This window comes from Electrophorus electricus, chromosome 25, assembly GCF_041902795.1.
Source record: "Electrophorus electricus isolate QZ-2024a chromosome 25, ASM4190279v1, whole genome shotgun sequence".
Taxonomy (NCBI): domain Eukaryota; kingdom Metazoa; phylum Chordata; class Actinopteri; order Gymnotiformes; family Gymnotidae; genus Electrophorus; species Electrophorus electricus.
This window is the reverse complement of record NC_137521.1, coordinates 11,436,844-11,455,000: the sequence shown is the minus strand read 5'-3', so window position 1 is coordinate 11,455,000 and position 18,157 is coordinate 11,436,844. Positions and strand designations below refer to the sequence as shown.

The 18,157-nt window shown below is 46.0% G+C and overlaps 1 protein-coding gene across 6 annotated transcripts in view; it reads left to right on the top strand.

Annotated features, from left to right (window-relative positions):
• pde4d (phosphodiesterase 4D, cAMP-specific) overlaps positions 1-18,157 on the top strand; it is a 106,395-nt gene that overhangs the window by 31,275 nt on the left and 56,963 nt on the right. Inside the window, exon 1 of one of the 6 annotated variants that reach the window (XM_035521853.2) lies at positions 14,744-15,254. The exons of the other annotated variants lie outside the window; for them this stretch is intronic. Coding sequence (XP_035377746.1) covers positions 14,998-15,254 — 257 coding nt within the window. The 5' untranslated portion in view covers positions 14,744-14,997. Of the gene's footprint in view, positions 1-14,743; positions 15,255-18,157 lie in introns of those variants that run through there. 6 annotated transcript variants of the gene reach the window in all.

Sequence of the window (18,157 nt, the reverse complement as noted above, 5' to 3'; positions counted from 1 at the left end):
GCCACGTCTGTGGGTAATTGGTTGATAGGCCTTACCCCTTACTGCAAATCTGCAAATCCAGGAGTCCATTGCCCTGTAGACTTGCTTCTATCCTATACATGACTCTTCACCGAGAAGTTCATCCAGGGCTCTGGAGATGAGCCATTCCCAATTACGAGGGCTCATTCTTATGAGACCCGAGCTCATTATTTCAAATTGATTTTTCTGGAGCTTTTCAGAGGGAGTGGGCCATAGCACTGGATGTCCTTCAAGGACCAGGCTGACCAGGCTAGCTGTTTTCTTTTTTTCATGTGTGTATGTGTGTATGTGTGTGTGTGTTTGTGTGTGTGTGTGTGTGTGTGTGTGTGTGTGTGTGTGTGCTTAGGTGGGGGCGAGGAGTGGTGGATTTAGGATTTAAATTTGTGCGTAAAACGTGTTGATAAACCCGAACGTGAAAATGATCTTGGCCTCTCACACTCACTCACACTCTCTCTCACTCTCTCTGTCTCTGCCTGGAGAGACTCAGTGAGGTCTGGAGGACTGTACACTGTTGCCGTGGTTTTGGTTGCCTTAGAGGAGAGCTCATGCACAGTACCATACAAACATATAGTATGCAGATTAAATGCAAAGTCATTATATAGACTTAAATTATTTGAAAAAAAGATAATGAGTATTTGAGAGTTTTGCCAGTTAATCTTAGAGTTCATCTTTTAAAGTATGGTTTTTTGTCAGGTTTTGTTTCCTGTCTTTATCGTGTCACAGGACTTAGTCACGTACGGTAATACTGGCCTAACACCAAATGACTATTCAAATGAATTTTCTTGGCAAATTTCCAGTGACATAATAAAAGAATGACGATTTTGCTAGAGTTGCTACGAGCTCCAGTCATCTCATTCATTTGGTGTTAGGTGGGCAGCATAGCTGGTTTATGTTTTTCTCTCGTCTTGAGTTTCCGATACAACTGTGTTCAACACTGTCATGAGTTTTTAGTCTTGGCTCATGCAAACAGTGATAAGGCCATTGTTAACAACCAATAGGTGACTTCTCTCCAGTACCAAACAGGACATAGCAAGGTGGACACGGGAACATATCTGGTGTGTGGATGAGACACGGAAGAGACTCTGGGAATGTCTCTGTTCTTGTCTTTTTCATTTTTGCTGCTTAACAGGAACAAACACACGAAGGCAGCTATGACCAAAAGCTGCTTCTGTTTCTGCTCCCTTGTTCAACAATTTCTCTTCCTGTAAATGTCCAACAAGAGCTTGGTGGGAAATAATCCCAAAAGGAATCTAGGTGCAGTGTTGCAAAGAATGATCCACAGTCTTTGAAAAATCATAGTCTGTGACTAAAAACTCTCTCCCTAATGACATAATGTCTTTAGAATGAGAGGTTGTCAGACTTTAGTTTTTTGAAAGTCTTTTCTAAGTGTTCTAGTGTATGGTTATCATAAAAGAAAAAAAAAACATTTGTAGATAAAAATATTTAAGACCAAAATTCTTTAAGTAGAAAATAATTATGATTTCACTCTGGACTGGTGAATCTGAGAACACATAATGAACAGAAAGGGGCAAGGTTTTTGTTCTTATGTTTTTATAATGAAAAGACTGTCATGAACATAAATTAAATACCAATCAGATTAAGTCAATACTCTGATAATTATTACTGCCACATAACCGCCTTAATTGGGTTATTTTAGCTGGATTAAAGTCAAAATCTTCATAAGCATAACCTGATTAACGGAGCGGAATTTCCCGTCAGTCTTTTGATTTGCTGTGGCGCGTGCACCCTTTAATTGGATCTCTGTCCGTGTTTCAATATTGCGCATGCAACACAAGGCACATGCACCTGCCCCGGTAACAGCTGCTCTGAAGAGGAAACGTGATAGTTTGCATAGGACCCGGAGTGGTGTTCCTCCCGTGTTAAAGTTTCACTCCGTGTCTGTGTGTCGTGGTGTCTCCTACTGTTAACCATCAGCTATAAAGTATTTTAGGGACACTTGGGGACACTCGTGACCGAAGAACAAAACAAATGCAACAACGTATCACTTTCATTTGACTTAACTCCCTTTCCAGCACCGGAGTCACCGCACATTCGCAAACGTAAGTAAACACTTTAATTGAAGCATCACCCGAATGTGGTTTGTCACAGTAATCGGATCAGCGTGTGAATCTAAACACGCTGACTTGTGGTCGGTGCCCTGGAGATGAATGTCTGAGTTCGTCTCTTTCTTTTGCCGTGCGTCTGTGCCCCCCCGCCAGTTTCTCCTCCCAGGTAAGAACTCCTGTCGAGCCGTGTTGTCTCGCTTCCCAGGCTTTCGGTACATTCGTATCTGGGTACCATTTGCCGAGAGCCTTGAATCTCTCCCCGTGTCAGGTGCGATGTGATTCACGTTCTGCGCTCTGCGATACGCAGGAGAGAGAGTGGAAAGCAAGCTCCCTGCCCATGCCTGAAAGGGCAAGCCGTTAGAGAAGGGACGCCCACCTGTCACCAATGTCTGCGCACTAATGAGAGACCGCTGCTTGGCCGTGGCAGGCCCCGTGTGTTTGGCGGCGGGGGGAGCTGCCGGCCATGTTGCCCGTGGTGACGTGCGCATTCATCCACAGCGGCAGAGCCTGCGCGTGCGGCATACATTATTCAGCGGCGCGAGGCGCGACGTCGAGATGAAATGTGTTTGACTCCAATTTTCCTCCCCTTTAATGAAACCATTAGTAGCAGCAGCTTCGTTTTCATCCGCGTCGGCCGCCCGACTAACCGCAGCTTCTGGCAACCGCCGCAACGAGGCCTGCGTCTCATCGACACGTGGGTGTACGAGAGATTAATAACTGGACACAAAATTCAATATTGGCAACTTGCCCGAGGGCTAAGAAAAACAAGAGTGACTCAAAAAGGGCGGAAAAAAAAGTTAAATATTTAGTATTGGGTCCATATTGCTGTTATAAATCAACCTTATTTGCTGCTTCCTTTTTAAAGGGACGGCCTCCACGCGAAACATGGGGTGCTTTTGCAGTTGCTGTGACGGAAATTAGATGTCTAACAGGTTTGAGTGCCTGCGCTTGCCACTGTCGGGCACGGTGGTTCGCTAGTGGTTTGGTGCTGAGTTGTGGTGGGGGAATGGGTAAGTGGGGTGTAGGACAGAGTCCAGCGGGTGGAGGAACGGGTCCAAGCTTCAGAGGGGTCAGTCTCTTCAGCTGTGAAGCAAGTGTCATTGGCCCTGCCGGAGAGCAGCTCTCTGCTGGAAGATAAGTGAGGAGACTAGTGAAAACAACGAAAGGAATGTGTCTCGCACACACTCGCACACATTCACACCCTTGTATTCACATACACACAAATGCAGGGATATACATACATACATGCGCTCACACTCTCGGCTCAAACACACATGCTCTGTCCAATAAACAATAAAGTTGTTTTTGTTTTTTTGTAGTTAAGGATTCAATATCTCATATAATTCTTGATGTTGGACACTTCAGAGCCATTTCTACCTCCTGAAGTTTGGAAATGTCACAGGTACTTCTGCTAACTCACGGTGCAGGGGATCAGACGCTCAGCTCGTGTACTGGGGAAATTGCTCTGGAGAAGTGCAGGCAAGGGGTTACCTGGACAGTTTCCTGCCTCTGCTAGAAGCAGCTCGATCTCAGAATGTCGTCTGAGATTTTCTGACCAGAGCTCCAGAGGTCTAGGTCAGGCCCAGCCACAAGCACTAACAGAGCCCCAGGTCTACTGCAGAAGATTACATAGAAGAGAAGTAGACCAATTGCTCTTAGTCTGGGCTGACTGATGGTACTGATACACTGACAGGTTTATAACAAGGAACTCCACTGTTATGACGTGGTACCTATGGTTTTACCAATTAATAACATTTTTTGCTTCAAAACATGAGATTAGTACTTCATTTTGCTGATTTATTTACATTCTTATTTGCCCAGATGCCACATTTCTGGTACAGTGCAGTGCATGTGATGATAATTCCCATTTAGGGAGAATCTCTTGTTTTTCATCTCTTGCATTCGCAGCTAAAATAATCCACCCCCCTCTGAGAAGAAAAAGTTAACTAAGGCAAGACAAAAGACTGAATGAATTAAAAACACAGTCATGTGACTTTGGACATAAATTATGTAGAGAGAGAGGTTGAAAAAAAAAAAGCGTTAGTCTCTTGGTCATCCTGTTCTGACATGTTTGTGTTCCATGCCGCGCTGCTGTGTGTGCCCAGCTCTACTCTCACTACTGTCTGATGGCAGGAGCCTATTGTGGTTGAATCAGGCATAGTGACAAGGTCAGAACAGGACCCGGTGCATGTGCAGAGGTCCGCGCAAGCCTGCCACGCCTCTAGAGCTGCTCTTCTGACATTTCTGGGCCATTTAATCAAGGGGAACCACTAGGAGATTCAAACCCCAGATTACTTTGAAGCTGGGCTTAATGATGGCACGATTGAATTTCGTCTTTGTCCCAGACCGTTGAATTTTATATGTTTGCATCTGTGCCTGCATTTCTGTCTGAGTGTGGGGGAGGGAATGAGTCAAGAAGCTCAGTGGGTTTCATCAGTGAAATTTGTCAAAATTGGAACAGTCAGGAAAATTGCCCCATGCACATCTATGCATGTCTGTATATGTCTGTGTATGTCTTTCTAAAAGCAACCAGCACCTAGATGGGCCTGCAGCGTACAGGGTTGGCAGTTCTAGCTTAAGACCTGCAGGAGGGGAAGTGTATAGAAATCTACAAGGAAACGTGAGGGGTGTTTAATAAAGAACTATGAAGCAAACAAAGCAGACTTGTGTAATGGCTATCTGAGTGGAATTACTCCACATGTCTGCAGTGCTTGAGTGCACAAAACGGGCTTTGCATGAACGCCATGTCTGGCTCAGCTTTCGTGGGGTCTCATTCTGAAAGGCTTACACGACTTCGTCAGCTTTTAAAAATGTATTTTTACTGTCAGCCCTCAACGTTGTGTTTGATGAGAAAGGAACCATGAAGTGTCTCATTCTCCACACTGCGTGATTACGAATGTATTTTTGTGTAGAAGGCAATCTGGAGATCGGCTTTCACCAGCACTGTAATTTCAGTCTCGATGAGTCACACCCCTCCCCCCCACAATGGCAGGAGGCTCATAAATCTCCTTGTATGTGAACTTGTATTCTACATTGATCTACATTTTGATATCATTGGCGTTTTCGGCCTCCGTTAGTCAACTAACATTAAGTGGCATGTGCGAGCGTTTCTCAGTGAAAACGAATGATCATCTTTACCATCTTTTAAATAAAACAAGCTGTTTGTCCCCAAAACAGTCCCCTAAGTGCATTGTCCATTACATGGAGTGTTGAGAGGTAACGCAGTTTTTATTCCTCATGATTTAAATATTCTAGAAAACAAATTTTGGGAGCAGTAGGTCTCTGCTTTATGTCGTAATAAATCCAAAAAATGTGTTGAACAGAGCAGAGATATTTGGAATACAGGTTTATTCTGTCCTCTTGTGGTGAATATGCTTATAGCTGCAGTACTGTGTGTATGTCTGCTCTCTCTAGTAGGCTGCGGTTAAGGCGTGATTATAGCTAAGACCCAGTGTTGTAATAACTCGCAGGGTTGTTTTTTTCTGTCACGCAGGATTATTGCCAAGGTTTTCCAGTTTGAAAGTCTAGTGAGAATTGGATAAATAGCTTAAGACTTTAATGCATCTTTCCATGACATTTTGGCTTTTCGGTTGTATACATATGGATGTTTTAGTTATGACCAGCATACGTAACCTAAAGTCTAGCCATCCCAAAGACACCAGGTTGGAATTGATTGTGAACGTGCCAAGTGCAGATGAGATGAGAGTTTTTCTGGTCTAGCTAAACAGTCTTGTCCTGATAGCTATCACTAAACAGATGCTCTGTGAAGAATCCTGAATTGTCTGCAAGGAGGCAATGCTCCTGGTCTAGGGGAGGGGCTTCAGAGAAAGGTTTGCATAGAGGGTGTGGACTAGAAATGGGGTGGGGCATGGCGTGAAAGGCGGGTCTGGCAGAAGTTAATGAGAGCAATGGGCATTTGCTCACGTCAGCTCTAAAGCCATGGGTGATGACTGTGAATGCGACCACAACTAAAATACAGAACTTCCAGTGAAACATGACGGTAGCAAATTAATGATACTGCCTATTAAAATGAGCAAAGAAAAAACACTGAAACCATCGTTAAAATAAGCACAGTCATTAGAGAACACAATCACTTACTTTATTAATTCACTTCAGTATTTTATGTTGCTCATTACTGACAAATCAGTATCACTTTTATGCCAGTTAGAAATGTTCCACCTTAACACAGAATGGTCTAATTCTTAACATAGTGGTCGGATCTATCACAGAATGGTCTGAGTTCTGTCCACAATAATTGTAATGATGATTATTTTTTATTACAAAGAAGAAGGATTAAGTTTTTTTAGGCAAGGGATGGATGGTGGAAGGATGCTTCTCACCTGTGCAGTAAAAATGCCTTGTGGTCACACAAATTTAGTAGAACGACTGTAACAGTAATTTATCACTTAATACTAAGGATTTTGTAGTTTCACACATATTGTGAACAACGTATGGGCCAGGCCTGGTTCTTGCGAATGAAAGATGGGTGTGTGGACAATACAGCTTGCTCACCTGTCTGAGAAGGTCAGAGAAGCAGCTGCAAATCGGAGTGGATTATTCATGTATTCATCTCGGCGTGACCTTTCTAGAAAAGAAGGATTTATGCTGCCCTGCTTTTCTGCTGTCTCTGCCACTCTCTTGCTGGGGAAGTGAGACAGGAGAGTTAATGTGCACGTACACACACACACACACACACACACACACACACACACACACACACACCTTCCATTCATAAATGTCTCATTACTCTATAGAAGCAGTGAGGAGTAGGAGATCCTATACAGATCTCCAGACAAATCTACAGCATTTATTGTGAAGTCGACCCTAATGGGTCCCATCTTGCCTGTACACAGCCACAAGTTCAACTCGTTTAATTTATGAACCAGAATCCACTTGTTCCAAACAAACAAACATGATTTGATGGCTTTCTTCCAGAATTAAAGGGATAAAGGAGTGTGTTGGACTAAGCAAACATCAGAAATGAGATTGGGCCACTTAGCCTGAGCCCACTGGGACCTTTTTATGGAAACGTAATCAAAACTTTTTCATTTCAAATCAAAAACGTTTTCAGCTGAGCATCCATGAGAGGCCACTCTCAGCACAGGGATTTCGTTCTCGCTTATGCTTCAGAGTGCCTCCAGAGGGCGCCAGTGTTTTGCTGTGTGGTGCTAAAGGCCAGCACTCTTTCAGATCTGGCGTGTGTGTAGTCGGCGCAGGATCCAAATGGCCCAGGTGGAGTGGATGTTTTTTATACTGAACTCCTGCTGCTGCCGTGTTCAGTCTGTTCTATGGGTCTTAAAAGGTCTACTGTGATATTGACCTTTTTGTATTTGGACTGAGTTTGAGACACAGAATCTTGTTGGAAAATGTGTGGGGAATGCTTTATACACAAAGCGCTCTGGACATGTGTTCTCAAGCAACAGAGACACCAAATGTGTACCACACAGAGACAACACCAGTCAGAATGCTGTAAATTACCCAACGAGCCTCATGCAGCAATCTGACTGAATTCTAATGGTCCAGTCAGAGCCGGTTCCCGTGCATCTTGAATTTTGAACGTGTCGTGTCACTCTGTGAAAAACGAACCGTGACCTGTCCATGACCAAGGCAGTGGTGCAAGCATCGGAATGCTGTACTGGTCAGATGGAAGGCTGTCGGTCATGCAACATGAAACCTCAGTGAGGCACGACCAAGCCATCGTGCTTGTTTGTATGTGAGTGCATGCACGTGTGCTAGCAGCTCCGCACGGAGAATTGCATGCACTGGATTTGCCTTGTTTAATTCCCCCTGATGTATTTGCAGCTCTGAGTGGATTCCTACCGCACACACACTTGTCTGTCCCCATCTTCATGTTGCCAAGGGTAACAGGAATGAAACACACAAAGACGTCACATTGGGAGAAAGAGTCGGCGGCAGGGGGGGGCTTTGGAAGGGCGCTAGCATAAGACGTAGTGCTCTAATCTTGATGCAGCATGTCATATGTGCTTCTGAAGAGGCTGGAATGACCTGCGATTAGAACAGTTAAGATGAGAAACATGGAAGTGTGTGTGTTTAAGCACCTGAACCACTGTGGCCCCAGAGGAATTGAAATGTTGTAATGCAGAGAGAGAGAGAGAGGTAGGTAGGTTTTGATTTTGACAGGGGCATTTATTCTAACCGCTTAGCCACCTTCCTTTTAACAGAACAACTTTCTGTCCTAAAGCATGGTCCCTCTTTGCAGAATTTAGCTCCCTCTCCACCACAGCACAGTCAATCTTTATAGCACCATTGTAATTCCAGCCCCTCCATATTACTCAATACTGTAAATCACAAACTCCAAAGTGAGCCAGGATTTCACAGAAGCCGCGAACAATAACGCATCACGACCCTACCTATTTTCTTGTTTGCGCTTCCTTGAATCCTTGTTCTGCCTGCCCAACCAAAAAGTAGCTGGACAATTCTTTACTCTGCAATTGCAAATTGCACCATGAATAAAGCATTGCGATGTAAGATCTTTGCCACATTTTTGAAACCCAGCACTTTTTGGCAAACCAAAAAGAGGCCAATGTCTTGCACACTTTAAGAAAAAAAAACATGCAAAACAATTTCCCTAAAGCACACAGAGAATGCACACATTACCCTCTGCACCGGTCACCTATACACTCGCATTAACAGCCACAGCCCATGTAGTCTCCTCCAGAGATCGCTTGTGTGCGTGCGTGTGTGTGTGTGTGTGTGTGTGTGTGTGTAGCACCATCCAAGCCTGCTGTGGTTCCCCACCAGCACTTGTCCCTCCACACCATCTCTAGCTTTCCATTCAAATATGACTTATTCAGTTCCTTACCACAATACCAAACATGTATACCAATGTTGTCCAGTCACTGTGTGGAGGTTTAAGTCATCAGGTTGTTCTTTATCAACACCCTCCCAGATTTGCAGATTAATCCATTTACCATTTTGTCTGTCAAACTGCTTCATCTCCAAGAAAACCTCCCAACTACTTAATACCACCTGTTTTTTTTTTTTTTGGTTTTTTTTCCCTACCTGCCCCACGGGCAGGGTAGGTAACCCACCTGCCGTGTATCTCCACTGAAGGTGCAAGCAGATAAAATTCTCTCACAGCCGACACTAGGCAGTCATTCTGACCTTTCACCGTAATCGTTATGTGATCTGCATAAGCTGATGGTCAGTGTCGCACATTATTCCTAAAGCACTTAACCTTTTCACAGCATAGCTTACATAGCATTGGTTCAAGAGCAGCATCTTGGACAAAACCCAGCCTTATCTCATACCTCTGGTAACTCAAACCACCAGCGATGTCCTGATACAGTACTCTGATCATCACAGAGGGCTAAAGCCAAATGTCCAAGGATTTGCCTAGGAACTGTTGCTGCACTCTGCCAAATACCTTCCCCTGATTTGTAGAGATAAGTCCAACATTTAATGCCTAGGAGCTTTGAGACGTCCAGAACATCCCAAATCAAACAAACGTTATCTGAAATAGACCTGCCTGGAACACAGTGGGCACAGTCATGATAAATGACCTGAGCCAGCACCTCTCAGGAGGGAGAGAGGGTGAGAAGAGGCAGACGGACAGAAGAGTGGAGAGGCAGAACCAGACATGCGAGTTGATGGGTGCAGGCCGTGCAGCAGCTGGGGTGGAGTGGGGTGGGGTGGAGGTGGAGGTGGGGCTTGGAGGGATGTTGCGCTGTGCAGACCAGACGACTTTTGGGGCCTGTTAGTAGCGGGATGATTGACAGCTCACGGCCAGCTGTGCTGGGACCCCACGTCCTTCAGTTAATGAGCCCGAGAGGGTAGAGAGAGGCCAGTCACACACACGCGCGCTCATGCACACACTGACCCAGGCTCGGTTTTTCCAAAAGAACTATAACACAGTGACTATTGCTCAGTGGTAGCACAAGTCAGGTTTTGAAAACTACCAGTCAATGACATTTTTACACCACTCCTTTTGCGAATGTGCTGCCTTATGCAATGCGAGATATTTGAAATCAAACTCTTTCTTTTCTACGTGCTGTAAGGGCAGTGATTGGCTTCTCTCAACTTAACTGGGGCTTTGTGGTTGTCATTGCCTTCACGCAGGCTTCCTGTCCTCAGAATATCACCACTGGCCAAGGAACCCGTCGCTCACGTGTTGGAGTTCAGCATGGGGCATGTCTTCCTAACATGAGCAGGGGTTTTTTTTCCTGTTTCTACGGCCATGGTGAAGAGTTGCCTTCTGCCTGGCTGTCGGCGCAGTTGGAGGGACAGCATTTGGCCGTGCTGAATGTGCTCACCTCAAATGTCAATGAAGCATTGGCGTTTTAGAGAAAAGAGCGAGTTCTTCGCATGGCCGCTGACCTCAGGACAGTGTCCTACCGCCTCCTTCCAAACGTTTGTGCGATTTCTTCAGAGTGAGCTGATGTAAAATCAGATTCTTCTAAACAATAGGCTCTTGAGGCAGAGGTTCTTTTCTAGGCTGCAATTGTCCAGAAACTGTGACCAGCTAACGGAAGGTAATTAGCAGTGAGGTGATCTTGAACTGCTATAACTTTCAGGAAAAAAAAGGTCGTCTAAGAGACACTGAAATATTTCCTTTGTTCCATCTTTTTATTTATAGAACATTTGTATGAATAGCCATCTGCAAATAGTGTCACACTGTTTCTAATATCCTTGGTGAAATAACGTGTTTAATTCATATCAGAACTCCCTAAACCTGAAACTCTGCCCAAATCCAGATTAATCATAGTTTTAATCTCATTTATGATGATAAGTCACTTTCCATTGACAATGTGTGCTTTTTTTTTTCTGAGAAACCAGCCTCATTCAGTACTCCACCATATCCTAACAAAAGACACCATTGGTACAGGTGAAGGCATACACAGTGGGGTCTAATAATATCTGCCAAACCGAAAGGGTAGAGACTAAGAGTCACGTTGTCTCAAGCCACGGAGGCCATAAGTGTTTTGCGTGATCTATACCTCCTCCTGTCTTTCAGTGGCTTTTTGAATAGCCACCCCCATTAGCATTGCTCTATCAGTGTTTGTGTTGTTTGGTCTGTGCAGAGGTTGAAGAAATCAATGTCGATGAGGTTATGTTAGGTCAGCAAGCCTTCATGATCCCCTTCTGCCTCTTGAGTTTAATGGGCTTTTTTTCTCGTGGTGAAAGCTCAGCTAAGCAATGCGGCCCACGAGGCGGAACACAGGGGCACAGCACGGCAGCCGACCCCATTATCGACTAACAGCGATGCCGCTTTTGGGACTCTGTCTTTAGCGCATATGCTCTTTGTGAGCTTGAAAACGTAATTGGAGGTAGAAGAAAGGGAGTAAAACGGGGGCAAGATTGTAGGGCAAGAACGAAATGCCACAGGGGCTACAGATCTTTTTACTGTGCGTGTTCATGTATTTTGCTGTTTTCTTGTCAAGGGCCACGAACATTGTTACATGAGCAATATAGGTTATGGGTTTATGGGAAAATGGATGTAAACCAACTATTTAATAAGAATGTAGCAGAATATAGCATATAGCAGATTGTAGCAAAGAGTGAAGGTTCCTATGGGTCTCTTTTTGAAGGTGTGCGATTTTTATTTCTGCTGTGTTTTATTTTGAATATTTGAGAAATAAGCACAATGAGGAAGATATTGGGGTAATTTCTCACCAGGTCAACAAGGAGTTGTCCCATGGTAACCCGCTCACACTGACGAGCCGTATAAAATCAAGACATGGTTTCCGTTCCAAAGGCGAGATGTGCACGTTTGCTTGAAATAAACACGTCTTTGCCTGGTTGGTTGAGAAACTTGGATCCATATCGAAATCCCTCATATGGGATTTTCCGTTGCCCATGCAAGGGAGAACAGCAAGGTCTTAACAGCAAGGGCCTGCTGCATGATGGGGCGTGGGAGACGGATGCTCCATCAGTGTGAGCAGGTCAGGCTGGAATGTCCACTGAGACAAGGGCACTTGGATGCAGTGCAAGACGAAGGAAAACGACAGAGTGCTGCTGATTTCAATATGCTTTTCGTACTAAATGTGTCATTTATATTTTCTTATGAATACATCATTTTTGATTTAATATCCTCATGCATTATAATTTCTATCCCCTTGCTTTGCCTCTGCTAAATGTTTGGTAAATCCAGTAACTGGGGGTGAGGGTGATGTAGGAGTCAGAGCTCTAGTGTCGCAGCAGAATCCACTTTTAACTCCATCTGCACTTAATTTCAACGTACTACTGTGGGTAGGGGTTGAGATTCCCCCACCCACAGTGAGAAGAGGGTGTGCACTGTAAATTGTATTTTCTATTACAGTAAGTTATTCATTCAAAATAAGAAGACTGGTGAGTCATCAAAATCCAGTTTCCAAATAGCCTTAACTCACCCCCAATATACTTTTTTTTTGGTTTACATCAAGATGGCACCAAAATCTGAAACACCAAAGGACAACTCCTGGATCAACTGGTGTAGATTGACGCATTGATGAAGATGTTTTACCTCTTTGACTGAACTTCAGCATAGTTTAGTCCATGAGGAGTTTAGTTTAACCCAGAATATGAAATGTATGGTACCTTGAGTGCATTATTACATGCTCTATTGATTTGGTTTTTCCAGGGTTATCAGATTTTAATAGCCACAGTGCAAGCTGCAAAAATGTCTCTGATCCTAAAAATATTTGATTCATTTTAAGGCCCATGACACATTCAGACTCCATTGTTGGATTTTTTCTAACTAAAACTGCTTTGCTGTATTGTTCAAGCAGCTGAGGTAGCTGAGAGCAGTTTGTTTCTGCTGTGTCATAGTAAAATAGACTGTTTACTGCGTGATCTACCAAACAACAATCATCTGTCATGTAGAGTGATATGTCAAGCTGGTTCTTTGTATGTAGCTTCTGTATTGTATCATCAGCAAGCTAGCAAGATTTTCACCCTTAGAGCCTGTTGGGATATCCGGCACACTGTTATTTTCCCAAGTGCTCACGTAACTGTAACTCGGGGCTCCAGTCCACAAAAATCCCTCAGCACTTGCATCTATATTCTTGCCTCGTACCGTGCCTGCCAGTGACACTGGGCATGTGACGCTCTTCTGACTTGACTCTGTGCTCCAGTACACGTGACGTTCTTCTGACGTGATTATGGGCTCCTGTACATGTGACGCTCTTCTGACGTGACCCTTGGCTCCAGTATATGTGACGCTCTTCAGACGTATTTCTGGGCTCCAGTCCTCAGGAGTCACCGTGCTGCATTGGCCTGCTCTACAAAACACTCATGAAGGGTTTGCTAATTAGCGGCTAAAGTTGAGCACTAAACTGTGCCATGCAGGTTGGTGAATGTCCGGACACATGGTCCTGTGACCTGTAGAAGCAGGAATGTGATGACTTTTAGAAAGATGAAAGCTTGAATAGCTTGCAGTAGAGACACAACTACATTAACTTACAGAATTGTTCATTTGTTTAACCTACCATTAACCATAAAGTACCTAAAACTTATTTGAGTTATTGAAGCCTGGCATAAAAGATCTGTATGTGAAGTAAACATTTAGAAGTTTGCTCTGGTTTGTCACAACACTGCAACTGATGGATGGATGGATGTCCTACCTGCTGCTGTGTTTGAAGGAATGTCATTTCACAGCAGGAAGCTCGGGGGAGGCTGTCCTGCAGGTAGTATACTAATTTAATTCAGCTGTAATCGTAATAATTACAAGAGATAATTGCACTTGTCTGGAACAGGGATGCGTCCCTTGGCTGTCACCATAGGTAATGGAGCAGATCATGTCTTTGATTTTCAGATGATAAAGGAGATACTTTACAGATGGATACTCTAATGGGTATTGCAGAAGTGGTACTCCAAGAATTTTGTTCTAAGTACCTGGCCTTGTCAATTGCTAAGTCAGCAAGTAGAGTGAAATTAGCTCCACTAAGCACACCTGGCAGGATTTGGACACCTGAGTGTACAATTAGTCATTTTTGTTTCAAAGAATCAAAGATGACAGACACGGTGAGGTGACATGTACAGTTATCCTGTGGTGCCTGCATCCTGGTGCCGGTCTAACACCCCATACCCCACCCCTCACCCCGCCCACCCCAGAATGGTAGTAAACTCGTGATCCTTGGTCATTTAGATCTAAGAGCATGTAAAAGCCTCTTTGGGATGTTCAATGGCATTGGAAATCTGATCAGGGAGGCAGGGTGACCTTCCCACTAATGCTACGGCAGCATTCTGCGCATGTGTTTGGGATATCGTACCCTTCTCTGCTGTAAACATGGAGCTGTTCCCAATTTGAATTTGGAGGCTTTTTTTCCAACTGTTTGTGGGTCAAGGGTTAATAAACCATTCCGTGTATCAGGAAAGCTGCCAAGTAATCCAGAAATGAGTCGTCTTATCTCTTTAGACACACGCTCACTCACACACACACACACACATATGCGCGCACACACAGACACACATACTGGTTTCACATGCACACACGCGCACACGGAGGCACAGCCACATACATCCACACGTCACACACACAATACTTCCACACACAGGTCTTTTCCGAAGCATCGGCTTGCAGTCCGGGCACAGCGTGGAGCTGCAAACAGCTCTCACCCCGCCCTCTCAGTCTCTCTCTCTCTCTCTCTCTCGCGCTCGCTCGCTCGCTCGCTCGCTCCCTCCCTCTCTCCAAGTCTCGCTCGCGCTTTTCTCCCACAATCGCACCACACTGGCTCCGCAGCCGTCCTGACCGCAGCGTGTCTTCTCTGATGCAGGCTCCCTCCTCCACCCTGGCTCTTTCTCCCCTGTCCGTTTTCGCGAATCTCCCCCGACACCCTCCTCTACTCCCTCCGGCGGCTTAGCCGAGAAGAGGACCCTGCGCGCTGTAGCCCCCCCTCCCCAACCCCCCGCTTGGCCCGGGCTGGGGGTAGGACCGGATTAGCAGGAGCGCCGAGGGTGCCGGCGAGGGGCGAGAATGGCCCAGCAAGCGACCGTGGCCCACCAGGACACGCTGGCGGTGCCGGCTCTGCCCAAGCACGTGGGACTGAACGAGGACCTGGTGAAGATTCTGAGGGAGAACCTGCTGCAGCAGGAGCGCCCGCGCGGACACCGCCGCTCGCCCTCCTCCATTTCGCCCCGCCTGTCGCCCCGCAACTCGCCCCGCCTGCTGCGCCGCATGCTGCTCAACAACAACATCCACAAGCAGAGACGCTTCACCGTGGCACACACATGGTAGGAGCCCGCCTGCCGGCTGTCTGAGGGCTGGAGGGGATCGCGCGCACGCACACACACACACACACACACACACACACACACACACAGCCAATCAAACAGCAGTACCTGCACATTTTCAGGGAGATTTCAAGGTTTTGGAAGCTTTTTTGTTTGTTTGTTTGTTTGTTTATACAGTGTTTTAAATGTTCTGTAATGTATTCTGACATATCACTTCTACCGACTGGGACTTGCATGTTTGATTCGAGGTGGGGGATTCCAGCAGCGTGCTAAATGGGTGTATTAGTAGTTGTTATTGGACATTGGCTGCTGTGATCACGCCTGCCACGAAAATGGTTCCTCAAGAAGCAGAATCTGTCACGTTGCATTGTATTTGTTGTGTTGCATTGACTCTGTAACCTGGCTGCCACCCTGCGTGGTATGCGCCACTCTCTACTCGGTTCCGCGCACTCTCAGGTGAAGGAGGGCTGTCTGTATTCGTCTCATTATTCAGCGAGCGAATTGTGATGCGCATTTTCCCTTCTGATATTGCCGCCCCCTTTCAGAGCACCTGGACGAGTTGTTTTCTGCCACCGAATAAATCACACTGTTAAGCCTGCACCCAGAGGGCCTTCCCTAGAGCTTGACATAAAAAGAATTCCATTTATCCCTCTCTCCCTCCCTTCACGGCATCACCCCCTCTCTGCCGAGGGAGGAGGTGGGGCGGGCTATCCTTCCTCTAGCGGGACGTGTTGGGGTGGATTTTTCTGTCATCTTCGATGATGTTCTCTGTTTTAGCTTCGCCAGTCCTGCTGCCTTGACATGGAGGCAGACTCCTGTATCAGGAACCTGCCTCAGAAGTGCCTTCGCCCCTTGAGCTTCCTAAACTAGCACCTTTTTCCTGTTTTATTGCTTTAATGGGCAGGTATTTTACTGCTAAGCCTCTCTCATAAAAAAATTAAATAAAATAAAATAAAAAAAATGTTTCTCTGCATGCTCTTCTGGAGTCTTGCAGTCTATTGATTCAAATTTTTATCAAAAGTGATGTCACGTATTGGCTGTGCTCGCCATTACGAAGTGCCTTCCACAGAACAAAGACCCCTCGAACCTCCACCGTGCCATGCGGTCTTAAGGACCTGCCTTGCTTCCTGTAAGCCACAAAATCTCCAGTCAAGCTAGCGCGCTAGGCCGGAGCTGACCGACTAGCGGTCTCTCACAGCACGCATGTGACGTGGGAGCCGCAGCTGGAGCGCAGTGCGCACAGGGAGGTCGGCTCCGCCTTTTTAAGCCTTTTCCCCGGGTTCAGACAGACACAGAGGAAGAAGGCAGGAATGCAGACACGATGTAACCGGGGCCGATAACAACTGGCAAATTGGTGATCGTAACATTTAATGACAATAACCCTTGTTCCCCCGATCAGGAGTTCTTCTCCCTGTCCGCGTCCCACTCTAGTATAAGCCCGCCCCGTGTGCCTTGCATTTCAATTCTCATTGTGCCGTCATGAATGTCAGTGTTCAAGACACAAGAGAATCGTCTGCTGTTTGTGAAGCGATCACTCTAGAATGACGTCAGGCACATGCTGCTATTGCCAGGGGCAGGGCACAGAGATGCAGCCCAGAGCGGTTTGTCTCCCTGGCGGAGGATTTAGGTGCTGCTGCTGTTGCTGTGGGGTTTTTTGTTTTTTTTTAACCAGGGAGGCTTCATGCCTTTTTCATCTCTGCACAGCAAAACGGCGCCATCAGTCAAATGAAACGGAGTCCTGAATCTGGCCTGGCAGGAAAGGAAATCTAAAGGATGGTGCTTGAGAAAAATGAAGAGCTCTCGGGCAGGCGTGGCGCTGTGAGGGGCAGATGGCAGCAGCCTAGATGAAAAGATGTGGAACGGCTGTGTACCTTGGCCAACACCGCCTCCACTGATCTGGGGTCAGCCTGTTCTGTGAATGACATTGCTCAGCACATCTACTGCAGAAGAGCTACTGCAGTTTGGTTTTTGTTTTTTTTTCAAAACTCAGTGTTTCTTGTGGATTGCATTTTGATGACGTGAGACCTGCGTTCATTTGAATTTCTCCACTATTTCTTCTTCATTCTGTATTTCTCCACTAATGGTGTGCCGTTCTTTTGTGAAGAGAGGAGAGGATATCAGACATTAGGTGATTGAGGCAGTTGTCGACATAGTAAACTCACTCGCCCATTAATTATTGAAAAGTTTCACCCTGGGGTGAGACGCTTGTCCCTCAACACCCAAATTAAACGTCAGACAACCCGGCGGTGTCCGATGCACACAGAATGTTTCCACTGTAGTACAGCAGGATTAGAAAGACTGCAGTTCTGCCTCTGTTTCTCTCTCCATGTCTCTCGCACTCTCTCCCACACACGCACTCACTCACACATTCAGTCACGATTCCATTCTTCCGACTTTCCGTGCTCTCTTCTGCTAGGCTGCCGTGTTTACGAATGATCCCGGGAAGTTTGCTGAGACCCGCCAGGGCCTTGAACCACCGTGCTGTATAGCGTGTGTAGGGGAGGAGGGAGAGAACAGAGAACTCCCTCTCCTCCCTACAGTCGTGCTTCCTTACAACACCAGGTGAAATCTCTGTTAAATTGCCGTAGTACCACTATGTGCTGACACTCTATCTTTCTCTATCTCCCTCTCTTTTGCTCTCTCTCTCCGTCCGTATATATAACAATTGAAAGATCTAAGTAACTGAGTAAGAGCTTCCGCTGTTGACTCCGTGCGGGAGATGTGTGGAGGAGAGTTCAGTGATGTGAGTGATCAGCGGTGTGTAGGAAAGCTGGGAAGAGCCTGAGGGCTTTTTGCTGAGAGACCTGCTGTGTGTGGGAGCAGATGGGCTTCAGCGGAGCTGCCTGACACGAACCTTCCCTCGGGGGCCCGGAGAGCAGGACGGCGCACGTCGTCTACAGCGG